At 39.5% G+C, this 22,199-nt stretch overlaps 1 protein-coding gene and 1 pseudogene across 3 annotated transcripts in view; one reads left to right on the top strand and one right to left on the bottom strand.

The window, feature by feature from the left end:
* The window catches only part of PRRC1 (proline rich coiled-coil 1), a 32,058-nt gene extending 12,294 nt beyond the window's left edge, over positions 1 to 19,764 (bottom strand). Inside the window, exons 1-6 of one of the 3 annotated variants that reach the window (XM_053567048.1) lie at positions 19,743 to 19,764; positions 14,138 to 14,263; positions 13,126 to 13,500; positions 11,424 to 11,584; positions 5,000 to 5,102; positions 1,576 to 1,739 (exon numbers count right to left, since the gene is read on the bottom strand). In XM_053567048.1, coding sequence (XP_053423023.1) covers positions 1,576 to 1,739; positions 5,000 to 5,102; positions 11,424 to 11,584; positions 13,126 to 13,500; positions 14,138 to 14,243 — 909 coding nt within the window. In that variant the 5' untranslated portion in view covers positions 14,244 to 14,263; positions 19,743 to 19,764. Of the gene's footprint in view, positions 1 to 1,575; positions 1,740 to 4,999; positions 5,103 to 11,423; positions 11,585 to 13,125; positions 13,501 to 14,137; positions 14,264 to 19,474; positions 19,649 to 19,742 lie in introns of those variants that run through there. The other 2 variants (XM_053567047.1, XM_053567046.1) reach the window with 2 other exon arrangements.
* On the top strand, positions 8,283 to 10,769 carry LOC128569006 (tyrosine-protein phosphatase non-receptor type 11-like; annotated as a pseudogene).
* Positions 19,765 to 22,199: the final 2,435 nt, after the last annotated feature.

The raw sequence follows: 22,199 nt of genomic DNA, 5'->3' as shown, positions 1-22,199 counted from the left end.
GTTAAATATGAGTGTGATATTGTGCTGTAAGACTGTGACTAATGAATCAAAAGAGTACGCATGTGTGCCTGTGTGGGTTTGTGAAGATGTAATTAAACAGAAACAGACACAAAACAAAGTTATATATTTACAGACACTGAAAATGTTGTGACCAGAGGTGCACCAGGACCTAACCTTGTATCTCTCCTAGGAGCAATGGCTCAGTTTTCATTAATTCAATGTCTGCAGCAACCTTACAGAACAAACTACAGTGAAAAATGATAACTGTCCGTCTTGCAAACAAGATTTGCCGATGGATTCGAAGTAGACAATAAGAGAAGTTAGGGAAGATTCCAAGGTTCCTTGCCCGAGAAGACAGAAGGACAGAACTATCGGTTAAGATGGAGAAGACTGGGAGGGGGGCAGGTTTAGAGAAAAGAAAAGCAGTTTAGTTCTAGACATATTAAGTTTGCGATATTCAAGTAAAGTTGTCAACAAGGCAACTTTTATATAAATCAGGAGTTTACAACAAGTCTCAGGCGGAGATGTAAATCTGGAACTGTAGCAGAGATGGTATTTAAAGCCATGGGTGGTATGAGAGTGCCAAGGGAGTGAATGGATAAAGAGAAGGTGACCATTAGGAGGCGGAAGGACAGGAAAAACCAGCAAGGAAAGCACAGAAGGAGTGAGCAAAAGCCAAAAGGGAGAAAACCCAGAAGTCAAGCGGAAAAAAGCATTAAGGAAGGGAATGATCAACTGTTCAGCACACCCCCTGGGTAAAGGCTCAACTGCAACTTGAACTTTACCTTAGAATTGACAACAAGGTAATCTAAAAATGTGTACATATTATTTTGGGAAAAAAAAAAAAAGCCACTGGTAAGTCTAGTAAGATGAAGAGCAGAGTGACTTTGAGAGCACTCTCAATGGAGTGGAGGGGGGCCTGCCTGTGCGGGGTTAAGAGAACCCAAAGAGAAGAACTGGAGAAGAATGGTGGCTACTGTTTGGAATTTTGCTGCAAAAAGAAGCAAAATAAAGAGGTGGGCCCTAGGGGGAGGGAAGTCAAAAAATGTGTTTGGGTTTCCTTCGGTTTATGTTTTTTAAGGTGGGAGAGATGTTTGTATGCCGGTGAACTACTCTGTTGTTCCTGCGAATTGTGTTGATAACACTACCACAGAGAGCAAAAAAAAGTATGGGAAGAGGGCAGAATTCCCGGCACTTCAACATTCTAATACTATTAATGGTGATAATAAAAAGTTCATAGGATTCAAGAGACATTACAATTTCAGCAATCTGCAGGTTAACAGTGGATTATAGTAAGAAGATCTTTTTAAAGACTACACTTGTGCTCTCTTCATCTCTTCCTCTCTTATGTGTTTTCTTCCCTCCCATAATAACTGAAATCTATCTTAGATTTCTTCAAATTACAAGTCCACTGTATCTTCATAATACTACAGAGTTCTCTAACTCAAAGCAAAGCTGATCATTACTTTGGTATATAAAAAACCTAATAGCTCCACAGAGACCACAGGATTATTATCAAAATTATGAAAAAATTAACTGCCAGTTTCCTTATGAAGAAAGTGTTCTGCTACTCACTTTTAATCCAGCCGCATAGCCCACTGGCTGTGGGGCAATATTGGACTGTCCAGCTTCGCCTACAACCATAGCTAAACCAAAGACCTCCTGGAAGGCATCGCGGACGGCAGCAACTTTTACTTCTTTATTTGAAGTCACTACAATATCTAATTCACCTCCAGATTCTACAAAGGGCAAAAGGAAATTTCAATTCCAAATTAAATAATGAAATTCTCACAATTACTATCATCTCAAGTGCCAACATTTTATTAATGTGTTACCTACCTCATAAAACTACGCATACAGATCACCACCATTTTTATACAGATCAAGAAACTGAGGCTGACAGTCTCGCCCCAGGTAACACAGCTACTAAGCACTAAGGTCAGGACTCAAAGCTCGTTCTGCCCCCCTGAAATCCTTTCTCACCACTATTTCATACAGCCAGACATGTTTTCACCTTCTACTCTAACAGCATGCTATTCCAACAAATGCTTAGCCCCGAACTACTTTTTCCTGAATTTTAAAAATGGGACTTTAATGCACTATCTGAGTCTCACGTGCAAGCAGAATATGGAACACGCCACACTCTAATGGTTCTGAGTATCATACCTGCCACAGCGACAGCATGCTTTTCTCTCTTCTATGAAATGCTATTGCAGAATATATTATTAGCTCTCCCTGAAAATTAGTCTGCAGTCAAATGACTCTGGGAGACGCTGCACGTCATACTTCTTTCTTAGAAATCCACAATACACACTAACATTTCAAGGACTATGAGAAACCCAAACGTTAAAAATCATGACTAATCTAGTACTTTCCATATTTAACCTATTCATGAAGTACTTTCTTGGCATCTAATTACGGCTCCTACAAAGCATTCCCTAGATATCAATTTGGGAAATAATGATATACCAGATATAAAAACAGCCTGTCTACTAAATCATTCTATTAATTTATAGCCAAATATCATTTTCTAATTAAATTCTGAATAAACTCATTTATTGTATTTTTAAAGTTACAAATCAAAATGGTTTTTCTGCTGTTGGTTGGTTAGGAAAGACATTCATTATACACAAGCTTCTAACACATGTGACACCAGTTTCCAGTCCCTCAGCTATGGAGCAATCATAACAACTAAATTATCTAGTTTGTGAAGTGAAGTTACACATTTGGGACACTATGCACAGAAAATGCAAATGAAGACTCTCGGTGATAATAACTTGTCACAGAGTTCAGTGGAAGTTACACAGTAAACAAGTACTATCGTGAAATATGCTTTTTGTTTGGAAAACATTTTAAATGTTGGGATCATTGAGTTTTTTTACTATAGATCACAAAAAAGACATTTATTTATGAATTATATGTGTACTACCACCCTAATGTGCAAGCATATATGAAAACGAATATAACACACATACAGCTGAAATTTTAAAAGGTTAAGAGTAATATGAAATAAAAACATTTTCAAACATCTAAAATTTTTCAATTTTATAAACCTTATTTCTAGACAGAACAATTTGACCAAAAATGTTTCATTATTTTTCTTACCCTAATGTTTTGTGATATAGATAATTCAAAACCCCCGTTCTAAGCGCAGCGTATCTTGATACTTGGCTTTCATGGCTATCACTGATAAAAGAGATTCTCATGAATGCTGTTTGTAACAGAAGATTTTACCACAGGAACAAGGCTACTTTTCCCTATGAAATATCTTATGGAACAATTGAAGTTACCTTCCAAATATCTGTTTTCCTATCATGGATTCCTGTCTCCTGATTAACATCTTTACTGAGAATTTCAGAAGTTACTAGAACCTAAAAGCAAAATGGGTCACAAAGAAGAGAAGAATATACTTTTCTCATTTTTCTCCTCCACATGAGACATATCTCTTGACCCTAGTTAAGTAATATTCCATTAAGCTTCAGCCCAAATAGCCTTTTCAGTTTCTGAAGGGTAGTCCTGCCCTTAACAATAAGAACCAATTAGGAATCCAAAAGTTAAACTGTGTTAAAATCCAGATCTAAGAGTTCTTGTGCCTTCTTGATATATTTGAAATTGCTCATCAAGTGAATTATAGAATATATACATAAAAACACTGGAAGGTTTTACTTTGAGTTTGTTAAATCAGAATGGTGTTGCTTTTGCTGTCAGTAAGATGCCTGCTTTTTTACACTCAGTTTTATTACTTTTTTTTTAAAAGTAACTGATTATGTTATTAGTTATGGTATTTGCTAGTAATAAAAATTTCATTTCTGTATCTTTTTTCCCCTTTGGTCTTACACCTTTTTATTGACATCACAGGGACCACTGGTTTGAGAAACTAACTGCCTTGAGTCCTGCCTTTACATTTTACTAGCTTCATTACCTTGGGGAAGTCAGTGAGATTGTTTCTTTGTAGAAAAATAATCTGCTGCCTCATGGAGCTTGCTATAAAGATAAAATAACAACTTTCACAGTGTGACACAGCACCCCCATTAAAACAGCAAGAGCTCCAGAAACATTAATTCCTTTCTGTCCTTCATCCAAAATATATACATACGAAGAAAAGAATACCTAATTATAAATACATGAAATTAATATATGTAATAGTCCAAATCCCTCAATTATAACACAAAGAATAATTCAAGAAAGGGAAAGTGTCTGATTATAAAAAATTAAACATGCGTTCAGTCTAGCTCTGTCATGCTATGTGATTTAAGATAATAACTTACATCTCTCTGAACCCAATGTTCCTAACCCCAAACTTGAGGAAACCACCCCCTGCTGAGCTCTTATGAGAATCAGTGCATGGCAAAAGCATTCAATAAATGGCACTTAGTCACTGCTATGCCATAGCCTTTGACCTTACTGGACAGTAAACTACCAACACAGTCAAAACTTATGAAAGCTAACTGGCTTTTTATTGCCACAAAAAATTTCTGTTCAGGTAACTGTTATATAATTCTGCCTCATAAACTTGTATCTGTAGGATTACTAATAACTGACCACTGAGGCTGGTGGTATTTTTTACATATTGGATATACACATGTAAACAGCAGACAGCATCTCTACATTAACTGTCTGGAAGATTCTTGATGATGAAGGTTCAAAGGTAGTTAAAATAGCTTTTCCAACAAAACTAGTAATCAGACATTATTAACAACCAGGTTAACTTTCTCCAAAAATAATGTTTGTGAGTTAAGCATAAACATATTTAGTGAAAACAGAAAACTAAAGAAATGTCAAAACCAAGTATGAATAAAGAATCACTTCAAATGTCAACAGTGAATAAAGAAAACTTATATAAAGCAATACTAACCTGTATGTAAAATTAAAGTCAGTAAGTATAATAAGAATTCACAGTTTTTACTCTTCCAAAGTGAACTGAGAATTATGCTTAGTGGCTGCCGTTAACACGCACTTCTAACACAATGGCAGAGACTGGTCTAACTTATGTACATACTGATGTAGGGAGCCATGCCAGGGTCCAGCGTTGTGATCATGCTTTCTACTGAATGTTTTGTCTTATCAAGCACAGATTTCACCATAGGATTCCCAGCTACACCCTGCAGAAAACAAATTGACGTATAAATACTTACTCTAGGCACAGAACACCCTGATGTTCAGGACTGAGATCCTAGACCACAACTTTTGTAAAATGTAAGAAAAACAAGGTCCAGACAATGTCTAATCACTACTAAGTTTCTAAAGGATACCCTCAGCTTCTCTTCCTAATGCTTCACAGACCCAGAGCAGTGTGCAAACCAGCAGCAGATCTGGAGGAGCACCCGCCTGGGAAGTATGAGACTTCAAGTATAGGTACATTATGTATATATGTGTGTGTGTGTGTGTGTGTGTACAAAAAATGAGTGTACATGTATTAATATGCAGTTATTTCAGTTATGAATTTACAATGCTTCATTTCTATTTATTTACTTATATAAAAGATTATACAAAGTTTGTCCCTCAGGTTCTCAAAGACAACAATCAAATGTCTCAATAAGCCCATGCTTTGTTCCCTAATTAAAAAAAAATATAAAAAGAGTGAACACACCTCACATCTAAAATGAGCAACATTTTACTATGTTGCACTAGTTTCTTCTCTTTTCCTGCTTCCTGTTTCTCAAATTGCTCACTCCAAACTCTGCATTTGTAACCAGATCTACTATTCTGGATTCTTACAACTACACCAGTTGACAGAAGGAACCAAGTGTGAGCATTTCCTCCTTGTGAGACACTTCTCCCGGGGTGTGCAGTGTCTCCTGAGACGGCATCTCACTAACAGGCTGGGATTCTCCCTCTTCCAATCTACCATCAAAAGAAGGTGATTCAGGAAAAGATGAGGTTATAATTTTGAAATTTAAGACTGTTAACCTATCTTATGCTGAATATCACAAGAATTATTACTATTTACAAGCCCTGTACAATTGATCTGGCTACTAGAACTGCAACATATTCTTCACATATTCTTCACAAAAGAAAGAAGTTCCTATACAAAATCACTGTACAAAGAAAACTTTTTAAATGTGCGGAAGGATATAAAAAAGCTTAGAAAAATGTCATCTTCTTGAAACATGAAACTCAAATGCTGTAAATCTATCAACCACCTCCAAATTTTAAAATGTTTCCTATATATGGCAGAACCTCTGTAAGGGACTGTAACAAACTGGTCAACATAAGGAACTAGGCCTACGGATACGTACACGTGGTGTATATCTAGTCTATGAAAATTGGACCAATTTAAGGAGGTGGTCGAGGTAGGGAAATGGTCAATGATGGAGTTTCTACTACATAATAAAACCGCAAACAAATCCTCAGAAAAATATTGGAACTTGGCACAATAATTTCAAAATCCACTGAGAAAAATAAATGGGAAAGACCAGTATAGAGAAATTTTGAAAAACAGAAACCGGCAAACTTACACTACCAAATCCTGATCTATCTTCTGAATGCAGAGACTCGAACTGCCCTTTCTATCTTACTCATCACTGAAAGCGCCCCACCCCCACCACTGCACAGAGCAGGTTTTCAATATACATTAGTATAATAAATAAACAGGGAGTTACAATAATTAAAATAGTGTGCTACTATCATAAGGTCAGGCAGAAAGCACTGGAATAGAATAAAGAGCCCAGTAACTGACTTTAACTCATAATTTAGTAACTAAGATACAAGAGATACATCAAACCACAAGGCAGAGGACATTATAACACTCTATTAAGTACCTGGGAAAAAATGAAGTTTGACCTCTATCTCATATATTATAATAAGGATCAGCTATATTAAATTGTTTCCTATAAAAAAGAAGCAGTAAAAGAACTCAAAAATCACAAACATTTATCATATGTTGTGGTGGGAAAAATCTGTTTTAGAATAGAAACAACTTACAAAGAAAAAGAGAGTGATAGAAATAATTCCTGAGCCAGGTGACATGGCTCACTCCTGAATCCTAGCACTCTGGAAGGCTGACTTGAGAATACTGCTTGAGGCCAGGAGTTTGAGACCAGCCTGAGCAAGAATGATACCTTATCTCTACAAAAATCAGAAAAATTTAGCTGGGCATAATGGCACATGCCTATTGTCCCAGCTACAGGAGGCTGAAGCAGGAGAATCACCAGAGCAGGAGTTTAAGGTTGCAGTGAGCTGTGATGGTCCCACTGCATTTTTGTAGGAGTTTGAGGTTGCAGTGAGCTGGGGGGATCCCACTGCATTTTTGCAGGAGTTTGAGGTTGCAGTGAGCTGGGATGATCCCACTGCATTCTAGCTGGGATGACAAAGTGAGACTCTTCCTCAGAAAAAAAAAGAAAAGAAAAGAAAAGAAAGAAGGACATGCTTCCTGAAAACTTAAGAACTTCTGTGTCAGAAGGCATATAATAAAATTAAAATGTAAACTAAAAATGAAGAAAACTACAACATATGATTGTATACACTTACCTTATTAAAAGCTGTTATGAATATATTAAAAGAAGAAAATCATCCCTTTTTAAAACCGAGCAAAGAACATAAAAAGGGATTCACAAAAGAAAAATACAAATAACTGAAAATCACATGAAAAACATTCCACTGTCAAGGAAAAAAATATTAAAATGACATATACTTTCCTATTAAATCAGAAAATATTATATTTCAAATTAATAAACATACTGGCAAGCAAAAAATGCTTTAATAGTGTATTCTGATATAACCTCCCTAGAGAACAACATGTATCAATAATTTTTAAAGGCTCACTCCAGTGTTCATTAGGAGTCGTCATGATGAGATGCCCATAAAGATTTACACACACGAATGCTCATCGTAGATTTACTGATAAGAATACAATTACAAGAGAGCTACTGTATAACATGGTGACGACAGCTAATAACGAGGTATTATACTCTAGAAAATTGCTTATGGATTTGAAGTTTTCTCATGGCAAAAAACGGTTAAGTACGTGAGGAATGCATGTATGTTAATTTGCTCAATTTAGCCATTCCAGAATGTATACATATTTCAAACTATCACGTTGTACATAATAAACATACCCACTTTTCAGTCAACTAAAACAAATTAATTTAAAAAAATTACAATTAAGGACCGGGGGGGTGACTGCACAGTCTCCGGGATCCCCAGGCCTGGAGCGGGGTCTGTACACGGCCAGCTGGCTCTGTCCCGCATCCAGTCCCGAGCGGGCCTCCCTTGGGCCAGCCCGATGTGACCAAGCCCAGCTGAGCCTGAGCAAGGAGCGGGTCCATCACGGAGTCGGAGGGCGAGAGGAACATGACATCACGGAGATGGTTTCACCCAAATATCACTGGTGTGGAGGCAGAAAACCTACTGTTGACAAGAGGAGTTGATGGCAGTTTTTTGGCAAGGCCTAGCAAAAGTAACCCTGGAGACTTTACACTTTCTGTTAGAAGAAATGGAGCTGTCACTCACATCCACATTCAGAACACTGGTGATTACTATGACCTGTACGATGGGGAGAAGTCTGCCTCCTTGGCTGAGTTGGTCCAGTATTACATGGAACATCATGGGCAGTTAAAACAGAAGAACGGAGATGTTATTGAGCTCAAATATCCTCTGAATTGTGCAGATCCTACCTCTGAAAGGTGGTTTCATGGACACCTCTCTGGGAAAGCAGCAGAGAAATTACTAACTGAAAAAGGAAAGCATGGTAGCTTTCTTGTACGAAAGAGCCAGAGCCACCCTGGAGATTTTGTTCTCTCTGTGCGCACTGGTGATCACAAAGGGGAGAGCAATGACGGGAAATCTAAAGTGACCCATGTCATGATTTGCTGTCAGGAACTGAAATGCGATGTTGGTGGAGAACGGTTCGATTCTTTGACAGATCTCGTGGAACATTACAAGAAGAATCCTATGGCAGAAACATTGGGCACAGTACTGCAACTCAATCAGCCCCTCAACACAACTCATATTAATGCTGCTGAAATAGACAGCAGGGTTCGAGAACTAAGCAAATTGGCTGAGACCACAGATAAAGTTAAACAAGGCTTTTGGGAAGAATTTGAGACACTACAACAACAGGAGTGTAAACTTCTTTACAGCCGTAAAGAAGGTCAAAGGCAAGAAAATAAAAACAAAAATAGATATAAAAACATCCTGCCCTTTAGCCAAGGAAGGGGAAGGGAGGGGGGAGGTTTTGGTGGAAGGAGGGTAATGGGTGGGCCCACATCTATGGTGCATCTTAGAATGGGTACAGGCGATTGCACTAATGTACACAGCTACGATTTAACAATAAAAAAAAAAAAAACATCCTGCCCTTTGATCATACCAGAGTTGTCCTACATGACAGTGATCCCAATGAGCCTGTTTCGGATTACATCAACGCGAATATTATCATGCCCGAATTTGAAACCAAGTGCAACAATCCGAAAAAGAGTTATATTGTCACACAAGGCTGCCTGTAAAACACAGTGAATGACTTTTGGCAGATGGTATTCCAAGAGAATTCCCGAGTGATTGTCATGACGACAAAAGAAGTGGAGAGGGGAAAGAGTAAATGTGTCAAATACTGGCCTGATGAATATGCCCTAAAAGAATATGGGGTCATGCGCGTTAGGAATGTCAAAGAAAGTGCCGCTCATGACCCTATCCATTAAGAAACCTTAAACTTTCGAAGGCTGGGCAAGGGAATACAAAGAGAATGGTCTGGCAATACCACTTTCGGACCTGGCCAGACCAGGGAGTGCCCAGTGACCCTGGAGGTGTGCTGGACTTCTTGGAGCAGGTCCACCACAAGCAGGAGAGCATCATGGACGCAGGGCCAGTCGTGGTGCACTGCAGTGCTGGAATTGGCTGGACTGGGACTTTCATTGTGATTGATATCCTTATTGACATCATCAGAGACAAAGGTGTTAACTGTGACATTGACGTTCCAAAAACCATCCAGATGGTGCGGTCTCAAAGGTCAGGAATGGTCCAGACAGAAGCACAGTACCGATTTATCTATATGGCTGTCCAGCATTATATTGAAACACTACAGTGCAGGATTGAAGAAGAGCAGAAAAGCAAGAGGAAAGGGCACGAATATACAAATATTAAGTATTCTCTAGCGGACCAGACCAGTGGAGATCAGAGCCCCCTCCTGCCTTGTACCCCAACACCACCTGTGCAGAAATGAGGGAAGATAATGCTAGAGTCTATGAAAACGTGGGCCTGATGCAGCAGCAGAAAAGCTTCAGATGAGAAGAACTACCAAAACTTCAGCACAGAAATAGATAATGGACCTTCACCCTCTTCCCTAAAATGATCAAAAACAGATGCAAGAAAGTTTATGTGAAGAATGAATTTGGATTTGGAAGGCTTGCATTGTGATTGACTATCTTTCAATAAGCAAACTTTGAAACCATTTAAAGACTGCTGTATTTTAACTCAATACCTGATTTCCAATTACTCATTTCCTCAGACAAGAAGAAATCGTCTCTACAATGTAGACAATGTTATATATTTTATAGAATTTTGCTTTAAATTGAGGAAGCAGTTAAATTGTACTCTGTGTTTTACAGATTATGAGGATTCAAATTCTAAGTATGGGCAGTTTTTTTTTTCTTTTTATAACCTTAACCAATTTAACTTTTTTCTCTTTGTGGGAGAAGATAGGGCACTTGCAAGAAGTGATTTGGGAAAATTAAGTAACAACATCCTAGAGAAGTGAGAACAATCTCATTTACTGTCACTTATCCAGTAGTGGATAATTGATTTTGATGGCTTCTTTTTTGGCTAAATGATAATTAAGCCAGAGTCTGAGACTGTCAGATGCTGATTATCTTTGCATTGCCATTAAAGAATCACAGGGCTAAAAATCATAAAAATCTTTATGAATTAGGATAAAGAGGTGTGTTTTCTTCTTAGCTGAATGGTAATTGGGGTCATCTGCTATTGACTGAGAAGGTTGTGGTGGGAAAATGTTTGCCACGTTTCCTTTCATTTGAGTAAACTGTCTTGTGTTTAGAAAAAGAAAAAAAAATTACAATTAGAAGATGTCAACAGCAGATTGTGAAATAAAACACAGGAAACAAATGCCATGGCATGTGTGGCGATACAGCCATACGAAAAGCCAAAACACACTTCTGAAGACTATTTTCTGAATGGGAGATGTTCATAATATATGCTAAGTAAAGACAAACAAAACACAAAATAGGTATCTTCACATCACATCCCCAATTTGATTTTTATTAAAAAAATATAGACACATCTACAGACGCAGTCTATGCACGTATACACATCGACAAAAGATTGAGAGCACTACAGAAAACTGCTCACGAAACAGAACAGGGTTTTTATTTTCCTTTTATTCCATTCTGTATTTTCAAAATTTTCTCTAGGAAACACCTGTGAGTTTTATAATAAGAAAACTAAACAGAATTCCTAAAGTAAATACTTCCTACCTTAATAAAACCCCAGATTCCACCAGCGGAGGCTTCATCTGGACCTCTACTAATCCGAGGATCTTCCTGCTCCTCGGGGAATGTAATGGCAGATGTGGTTCCAGTCCCCTGTGCCAGAGATGTCAAACCAGCTTGCTGAGTAATGGGAGGTGGCAAAATACCTAGTCAATGGCAAAAATTTTAACATGTATAATTTAATCTACATATTTTCCCATAAAAAGAAAACACAACATATGAAGTGAGGAGCTCAAACTACATGTCCGGTATTTCAAGATTGAGTTACAAATGCAAAGAACAACCCAAACCTTTATAAAAGGCAAACAAAACAATCTGAAGGAGAAATTTATTTCCCTTGGTATAGGATTACACCAAACAGACTGAAAATGGACAAAAAAGATATATCAGGAAGTTGCAGGTTTGTCCTACACAGCACTTCAATGTAGACAGTTCCAATTCCAGTCTCTTCAGTCCACAAAAATAAATGAACACCAAAGCCCCTCACACAGAAGTATAAAATGATTACTACACATGTTCCACACACTTCATTTCAATTCAAAAAAATTCACATATATGTAGACACAGGGATTAATACTTGTCCCATGAAATATATTTTATTATAAAGGTAGATAAGCAAAGTTAGATAACAAAAATCACAAGAATGTTGCTTCTAGAAAACGGGTAGTAAATAACGAAGATGAAATTCTGATACATGGTTTGCAACAACCATTCCAGAGAAGCAAAACTGAAGATACGACTGACTTAGAGAAGGAAATGACCCAAATCAGCAACTTCTGGCACACATGGACTTTTATTTGGTTCTGAATTCTATCTGGTTCTGAATTCCCAGGCTAAAAAAAAAAAAAAAAAGACAATTCTCTGGAAGAGTCAGGTTTGGTAATTTTTTATCTAATGTTTTAAAAGACTTTTAGACTTTACCTTGATATTTCTCTATAAATGGATGTTAGGATAAAATGTTGGAATTTTTTCTGATATCCCATATACTAATCATACACGAAGTCCTGGGTCATATAAAAATCATACACTGTTACACGATTGCAAGAGGGACTTTGCCTAACAAATGCCATCAGTGTAACCTGGTTTATTGTACCCTCAATGAATCCCCAACAATAAAAAAAAAAAAAAAATCATACACTGTTACACTAGCTTTATTGTCATAATTAAAATGTCAAAAACATGACAACAGGTAACTCTGGAAATCAAAGAAATGAGTTAAAAATAGAACATTAATGCAGAGAAACTGGAACCCCACATATTGTTGGTAAGAAGGTACAATGGTACACCTGCTTTGGAAAAGAGTTTGGCAAAGAATTACCCTGTCAGTCAGTAATTCCATGCATAGGTAAATACTCAAGAGAAATAAAAATATGCCCATACAAAAACTTGAATACAGACATTCATAGCAACATGATCTCAATAGCCAAAAAAAGGGAATCAACCCAACTTCAACTGATGAATAAACGAACTGTGGTATATCCATCATTCGAATATTATGCAGCCATGAAAAGGAATGGAGTACCAAAACCCATCATAACATGGATGAATCTTGAAGCATTATCTAAGTGAAAGATGCCAGTCACGAAAGACCACATATTTTATATCTCAATAAAACTATTATTTTTTAAAAAAATAAAACATTAGTTATGCCTATGCATTTCAAAGTATTTAAAAAAGAGAGAATTACCTGCTCCTGAAGGTGCAGAAAAGGATGGCATCAGAGGTGTCTGGGGAGCTCTTCCTGCATGTCCCCTTGTAATGTCATAATTTGAACCGACAGAAAATCCTGATATAGGAGGACCGGAAGGTGGCGCAGATAAAAGAGCACTTGGGGCAGAAGTTGAAGGTGGCAAGTGGAATAAAGGAGGATTGCTGAGGGCAGCTGCAGCTGGTGGAGAAACAGGAGGCGCTACGGACGTCACGAGGGGTGGAACAGAAGGAGCTGGAGCAGGAGCTGCAAACGGTCCCCCAGGAGGAAGGGACGGCTGCGGAGTCGAATACGCCTGCGGTGGCAAGGACTCCACAGAGGACACATTTGGAGAAGAAAAAGAAGTGGTCGCAGCTAGAAAAAAGTGAAGGGAACAAATACACAAAATTACAAATGTTTAGTTTTCAAAATTTCTCACTTCTTTCTTCTTATAAAATTTGTAACTTCACAGAGCATAGCCCAAGAATTATTTTAAAAACACAACAAATATAAATGAGGGCAAATGAGCTGTTTCAAATCCCATTGAGTAAAAGAAGCAGATAAATGAAATTAACTGTGGCATTATTCATCTTTGTTCTCTGGCTTGTTTTGGTAGGTTTTTTCAAAAACATAAAGCCATTTTTTACTTCCAGTTTGAGCATAAAATCCGATATACTGAAGACTCAAAAAGGTTAATCACTAGAAAGACAGAACATCAGACACAGCTAACATATGCTTTTTAGGATATTTTTGCCATCATATAGAAATATGGCTTATCACCATTATAAATATAAAGCAAAAGTCTACCTAAAGCAAAACAGGGATATGTTTTCATACTTTAAACATATGTAAAAAAGACTATTCCTACTATTTAAATAAACAGGCTATTTCCCTTCACCCTCAGAAAGATTAGAGAAGTTTAAATATATGCCTTCTTTTTTCAACTGACTCTGAGAATGGAGAAGAGCATCTTCACTGTTCTCAGAAGCATGAGGCGTCAGACTGCACGCACCTAACGGCAGGGGGGTGGAGGCCATGGCAGCCGCGGCGGCCGGTCCTGCGAGATTTGGTGGAGGAGTCCCAGGTGGTGTTGTCTCTATTCCACTCTCTTCCATCATTTTTCTTCAATTATGGTATACTGTAAAGATATAAAAATGTAATAATACTATGCAGTAATCAAAAGTATATTTTTAAAGCTTGTATAGAGAAAAATTAAAAGAATCATCAAAAGGCAGATGTTTGCCTTTACTATTTATAATATAACTTACTTTCTTCAGATGGAGGATTTGTCAAAATTCCTAAGAGGATAGTCTATGAGAATAGTCAATACCTAACAATCTATTATCTATTTCCTTATAATACTTTATAATCAGGAATTTTGTGTTAACCATGTAACTGATGATCTATGTTATATACATATATATATTTCAAATAGTAAACTACTAATCTAATGAATGCATATTTACATCTAGATTTCAATCACTACTACATTTAAAATTAAAATAGAGTAAAATCTGTATTGACCACCTCCTTAAGTTGACCTAATTTTCATAGACTGGACGTCTACATACATATCAGTACAGTAGGCCTCGTTCCTTATGTTAACCAAGCTGTTACAATCTTTGAGCGATCAACTTACAGAGGTTCTACTGTACTTAATGTATTTTTTTAAACCCTATCTCTTCTCTTATACAGCAATTTTGTGAATTACTATTAAAATTTAAAGAAATTAACGTGTTTAACTTGATAAATGCATTCATCTCAATTTTCCTAGTTCATATTCTGAGGCATGTCCAGCAACAGGTGAATTACCTCTTAGGTTTTAAAAACGTTAACTATAGTAAAAATGTCACTAAAATGTCACTAGACATCAGAGTCCTAACAGACGACAATAGATTATATAAAGAAAACTTTCTCAAAAGTTACAAATTTTCAAGTCCATCTTAAGCATAAAACCAACTTCTAAATATGCCAAATATGTTTCAGTGATTTTACTTATTTAATAATCATTTAGTGAGGGTCAACTGCCTTCCAAGCACTATACTGGTACCTCTGGAAATACAATGGTTAGCAAAAACAAACAGATACTCATAGTCCAGTACAGAAAATAATCAAATAATGCCAATATACAGAAAATGCTAGCCTGAATTATGTGCTCTGAGGGTAAGAACATCCCTCCGTTTGACAGGAATAGGATTTTGAGTTGGATGGAGGCCAGTCAGGACCCAGTTCCAAAGAACACAAAGAGATGCTGAGCTCTGCAGAGTTAAGAACTGAGTAGGCAAGGAAAAGGAAAAAGGAGGCAGGTAACAGAAAAAAAAAAATGAATATGCAGCAGTTATAAAGGTCCTGTAAGCTAGAGGAAACAAGACAGATTCAAGAAAATCCCGGCGACAAGGAACAGAAAAGGAGAATGAGAACTGGAGAGACCGGCAGAAGCCCGGACGGTGTTAAAGTCTTCCAAGCCACGTTAAGGAACTGAGCTTTTTAAGAACGGAATATCATTGTAGGCTATTCATCAGAAAGTAGCATATTTGTATTTTATTTAACTTTTCTGAAGAAATTTTAGCTTCACAAGAAGACGCAAAAATAGTAGAGTTCTTAAGTACCTCAAATCCAGTTTTTCTCAGTAACAGCATCTACATAACCACAGTAAGATGATCAAACCCAAGAAATTGATGAGTTTTTTAAGAACAGAATATCATTGTAGGGTATTCAAGCAGAAAGCCGCATATTTGTATTTCATTTAACTTTTCTGAAGGAATTTTAGCTTCACAAGAAGACGCAAAAATAGTAGAATTCTTAAGTACCTCAAATCCAGTTTTTCTCAGTAACAGCATCTACATAACCACAGGAAGATGATCAAACCCATGAAATTGACATTGGTATAATACCATTAACTACAAACCTTAAATTTCACCTGCTTCTTCATTCCCTTGTGCGTGTAATTCCGTAAGTTTTATCATATGCACAGACTTGGATAACCACCACCATGATTAAGATACAGAACTAATATCATCACTCCAAAGAAACTCCCTCAGGCTACTCCTTTGTCACCCTCTCACTAGCCATAAGCCACGGCAACCACTGATCTGTTCTCTATCATTTTCTCATTCCACAAATGATACATAGACTCACATACCAGTAACCCTTTCAAATTAGTTTTTTTTTTTTTTTTTTTTTTTTTTTTTTTTGTAGAGACAGAGTCTCACTTTATGGCCCTCGGTAGAGTGCCGTGGCCTCACACAGCTCACAGCAACCTCCAACTCCTGGGCTTAAGCGATTCTCTTGCCTCAGCCTCCCGAGTAGCTGGGACTACAGGCGCCCACCACAACGCCCGGCTGTTTTTTTTTTTTTTTTTTTTTTTGGTTGCAGTTCAGCCGGAGTCGGGCTTGAACCTGCCACCCTCGGTATATGGGGCTGGCGCCTTACCGACTGAGCCACAGGCGCTGCCCCAAATTGGTTTTTTTTATTTAGCATAAAGCTCTTGAGAGTTATCCAAGTTGTTTCATGTAGCAATAGTTGGATTTTTTATTGCTGAATACTATTCCATTATATAGAAGTAGCATAGCTTATCCATCTACCCAGAGATCATTTAGCCTGATTCTAGTTTCTTAGCAATTTTTATTTTGAAAAGATTCTTTGACCAAAGTATGCTGACTGGGCCATTAGACAGAGCAGATGCAGAGTGAAAATCAAGGACGATCTAGCAGTTCAAAACGAAGGTGGTCACAACCTAACCCAGTGATTCATGTAAGGAAGATAGGCTGCTTATGGCCCCCAGGGGTCACCTGACAATGTTTATGGAGATATTTTTGGATGTCATACTAACAGGGTACTACTGGCATCTAGTAGGCAAAGGCTTGGGCTACCACTTAGAGCCCTTCAACACACACTCTACACACAAGAATTAACTGATCCCAAATGTTAGTTAATGGTGCCAAAGCTGACAAACTCTGACCCCGATTAAGATAATTGGAGTAGATATAAAGTAGACCAATTCAAGAAATGTGTAGATAGTAAAACTGGACATGGAGGTGGGGAAAGGAAGAGGCATGACTTGTACAGTTAGGATGGCAGTGCCATGTACTAAGAGAGAGCACTGCTAGAAGTCAGGGTGTTTGTTTGACGTCTTTTGGGGGGTATATGGAGCAGATCATAAAGTGTTTAGTCTTTCACATACTAACTTTAAGCTCTTTGAAACACCTAAGTGGAGACGCTGACTTACTCTGGAGCTTAGAAACCACAAACATGTGGATGTCATCAGTGTACTGGTAGTCTTCAGTGGTTCTCAACCTTCCTAATGCGGCAATGTATTTTCATTGTTAAAAGGGGGTTGCGACCCACAGGTTGAGAACCGTTGCTCTAAAGTCATGTTCTGAGATGAGATTCTCTAAGAAGAGAATACCAAGAGGAAAGAGAGCATGTCTTAACCCTTGCTTTAATCAGGTAGAAGACAAGCTTACAGAGGATGAGTGGTGAGCAGAAAGATATTAAGAAACTAGGACCCTGTGGTGTCCAAAAGCCAAAGAGAGCTTCAGGTAAAAATAGGCAACTGCTTTAAATGCTGCAGAGAAACCAAATAAGATACAATTTGCAAAGTTCAATGGATTTGCCAAACCAGAAATGAACTCAGTAAGAGCAGGTTCTGTGGAAGAAGTGGGGATAGAAGTTTGAATTGAACTGAAAACTAGGTGAGATTAATATGCATAAAACTTCCAATAAGTTTGGCTGTGGATGTAGAGGAAAGATCTACAGCACTAAGTAGAGGACAGGCTCCCAGGAGGCTAAATCCTTTGATTCAGTACCTATACATCAAAGGTAGAGAACAGAAATGCCCCTCCAAGGATCCCATCACTCCCCACCAAAGCCACCTCTTTTCTCACCTTTTTTTTTGAGTCATTCTACTTCTTACCACTCTCTTATCCTTAAAATGGCTAATAAAAATCATGAAGAGAATGTCTAACATTAACAAATGGGTTGGCAAAGGAACTTTGCCATAATAATGACATATGACTTTGCCATAACTTTGTACAATGAATACAAAGCCATAACAGGAAATGAATGATCAGGTCAATTTCTCTCCATTTTTAAAAGCTTTATTATTTGAGAACCGGGGTAATGACAATATTGGGGTAAATTGTGTGTGCATAAACATAAAATCTTTTACTAAAAAAACTATTATAAAATATCATTGTAGCATCAGTTTGTAATGGTTTTAGGACTTAAAACTGCAGCATAAAAAGTAGTATTAATGTATCAACATGTTTTTAAAAAAGTGATGGAAATGACTGGGAAAATTAAGAATTTAGCCTCTGGCCAAGCCCTGCTTTTCTAATCTAATTTGCTTGTACTTTGGTTTTTCTCTGTTTTTTTCTTTTTTTTTTTTTTTTTAAGTGGATGGCTACTTATAAGGACGTATGAAAAGAAATGGAATAGTGCAGTTGTGGTAAACTTTAAAGCATTAAAAGTCATTACTATGAGTCAAGTACTGGTGCCACGCGACTGTGTCTACTATTAGACGGTGAGCACTCCCTAGAGCCTAGGCTGAGTTTTGTTTCTGCATTCTCAGCTCCGATCCCAAAATAAAATTCCATAAATGTTCACTAAATTAAATAGTGGCTACACAGGCGAAAGACTAAAATGCCAAAATGTGTCATGATCGCATAAATATACATGTTGTCCCTCAAAATAACTACTCTAAATGACAACAACTCCATTGGATATAAATTCTGCCAACCCACGAAAGGAGCTATCCGGCAAATTTGCCTGAAGCAGGTGAGAGACAGAACAAAGAGACAAGAGAGTGCAAAAGCCCTCTGGAGCGGCGCTGAGTACCAACGAGAGGACCTAGGGAAAATCAGCTCTCCCCCAGACCGTCCGGTTTGGTTTTGGTGACTCTCGAGTCTCCGGGGCCTCCAAAGCCTTCCCCCAGCTATGCCACGTCTTCAGGCCAGACTGGGCCGGGCTACGGTCCGCAGGCCTTCGCCACCAGTCTCCCTCCCTGGGCCAGCGAATTGGAAGTGTGGGGCTAGGTAGCCGGGGGTTCCCAGCCTCGGTCGCTGGACCAGGGCAAGTGCCGGGATGAGCCCACCGGACCGCACCCACCTTGCAATACACTGTGGGGACTGTTGGTCTTAAGATGCACACCCCTGTCTGCTGTACGCCTCGCGCACCCACAGCCCCGCGCCCGGACCGTGCGACTAGGGGACTCGGGAACCAGCCCTGCACCCCGCGGCCCCGGCTGGCCCGCCCACCTCCCAGACTGCGCCCTCGGGGTCCGGCTTTGGCGCCGGCATGCCCTGCGACCGCTCTCATGCACCCGCGTCGCTGCCAGGCGGACGCTCACCTGCGGTACCCGGAGAGGCCGGCGCTGTAGGTGAAAAGTGGGGGAGGTCGGGGCTTAGAACTACGGTTGGCTCGGAGGAGACAAGGAAGATGTAGTAAAGAGCTCACCTCCGTGATACCCCGCCTCCAAGATGGCCACCAGCGGCGCATGCCCCAGCGGCTGCCACGTCGGCCGCGCGCCGCCCCGCCCCGCCCCGCCCCGCCCCCGTATGGCCCCGCCCCGCCCCCGTATGGCCCCGCCCACTCGCTGGGAACCCAGCCCCGAGTACTTTGGTCCGAGGATCCTCTGGTCCGCCTGGACTTGGCTCTGTCCCTCTCCTCCGGAAGCATTCTCCGTTAGGGCTGGCCTCCTTTTCACACCGCAGTGGTTACACGCGAGAGTGGCCGTTGTTAGTAGGTATAGCGCGCTTAATCATGCGCTTCAGCCGCCCACGGGATGGAGATGAGTCAGCCAAGGTCATCTAGTCCAGTCCCCAACTCCAGCAAAGACCTCCTCGCTCCAGATGCAGGACACTTATCCGGTATATTTTCAAAGATTTCCACGGAACACTGCGTTGCATCAGGAGAGAGGAATTGGGGGACAGGGGATGGGGAGAGAAGGGTAGCGATTACTCTGATTTTTTCCCCCCAAGTGCATGCATTACACATTTTTTATTGAAAAACTGTAGACAGGTTATCAATTTTTTAATCCTAATCTACTGCACCTAAAGAAGTACTATAAACATTTGATGTTCAGTAATGTACAACGAATAAGTCAACGAATTAAATAAGTGCAATGGAGGAAAATAAGGAATTTGGAATCAGAGGTCCTAGTTTGGGTCTGGGACTACCCTAATGCCAGCTGTGCGGCATACTCCGTGCAGATTATTAGTCTCCAAAAGTCTCCCTATTTCCATCTGTAAAATGGGAATAATAGTACTCACTACTACTAAGGACTCAGGCAAGTAAACAGTCAAATTAAATAGGGTACATAAACCCCTTTTAAATTGCTCAGTATTAAATGCATAAAAAATTGTTTTTGTTCTCAAATTTCCTTCCTTCCTATTCATATTTCTTGAACATTAAAAATTTCTTGAACTTGTTGTAAACATTATAAGAGATGTTACTGAAAGTTAATAACTTTTTTTTTGAGACGGAGTCTTGACTATGTCACCCTCAGTAGAGTGCTGTGACATCACAACTCACAGCAACCTCAAACTCTTGAACTCAAGCCATTCTCTTGCCTCAGCCTCCCAAGTAGCTGGAACTATGGCACCCACCACAACACTGGCTATTTTTGTTTGTTTAGCAGGCCCTGTGGGGTTCAAACCCTCCAGCCCTGGTGCACGTGACTGGCACCCTAACCACTGAGGTAGGGGCGCCAAGATGAAAGTTAACAACTCTTTAACAATATCTTGATTTCAGATCTCACTTTGCAACTACAATGGGTTGTTTTCTCAGGTGGCGACTCTTATCCTATTTATTGGGAATGTGTGTAGGTGGCCAACCTGGTTATTCTCCAGAAAGTTTGTTTGGGGCGGTGCTGAAAATAGATACCATCTTCATCCTTTCTGAGCAACACCCTTAATAGCTACAAGTTATATTGGTTTATTCATTCAGCAGACGTTTATTAGTGACTGCAGTGTATTGAGCATGGGCACTGTAAACACAGACACAAATGAGCCAGACAAGGTCTTGACACTTTTTTTTTTTGCAATTTTTGGCTGGGGCCAGGTTTGAACCCACCACCTCCAGTATATGGGGTTGGCGCCCTACTCCTTTGAGCCACAGGCGCCGCCCTTGTCTTGACACTTTTGACAGCTTTCTTTCTAACAGGAGAGAGAGGCTGTGAGCAGGAAAATAAAAAGTAAGCACTGTAAGGAAAAGTTAAGAGAGTGATTTATAGACAATAATTGGAGCAGGTCACTTCAAGTAGAATGAACAGGCAAGTCTTCTCTGAAAAGGTGGGACATGAACAGAGATCTTTAAAGAAGTCGGCCTGTGGTTACCTGAACCGAAGAAAGAACATGCAAAGACTTCAGGGGGGAGTAAGCTTGGCACACGTGTGCCAAGAAAAGCGAGGAAGCCCGGATTGTGAGCATGATAAGGAGTAAGGACAGAAAGAGAGCAGGGGCCGGATCTATCCAGCCTATAAAGCCTTTGGGTTACATTCTGAGAGAAATGGGAAGCTCAGAGAGGGTTTTGAGCAAAGAAGGGACAGGATTTGACTTCAATTTAAAGCCACGCTCTGATTGCTGTGTGCTGCAGGGCGTGCAAGCACTGAGAAGGGATGGCCAGTAAAGAGATGACGGTGGCTTTGTGTTGCTAAGGAGAGTGGAGGTGGTGCATAGGCTGGATGTGTTTTGCGATTGACCCTGTAATAATTTACTGATGGATTGGACCTGGGCTGTGTTGGTTTCCCAAGGCTGCTGTAACAAGTTACCTCAACTCGTTAGCTGAAAACAACAGAATTTTGATCCTTTATAATTCTGGAAACTGAATTCTGAAATCAAGGCAGCAGTAAGGCCTCTCCGACAGCTCAAGGGAAGACTCCTTCCCTGCCCTGCCAGCTTCTGATGGCTGCAGGTGTTCTTTGACGTGTGCCAGGATGATGGCTCCAGTCTCTGCCTCTGTCTTCACAGGGCCTTCTCCCCCAGGCTCTGTGTCTCACATCACCCTCTGCCTGTCTCATAGAAGTGTATTTCTCATTGCATTTAGAGCCCGCCCTAATCGCAGCATGATCTCAT

This window comes from Nycticebus coucang, chromosome 17 (genome assembly GCF_027406575.1).
Source record: "Nycticebus coucang isolate mNycCou1 chromosome 17, mNycCou1.pri, whole genome shotgun sequence".
NCBI classification, from domain to species: Eukaryota; Metazoa; Chordata; class Mammalia; order Primates; family Lorisidae; genus Nycticebus; species Nycticebus coucang.
The sequence above is the reverse complement of the archived record's forward strand: the minus strand, read 5'-3'. Positions and strand labels throughout refer to the sequence as shown.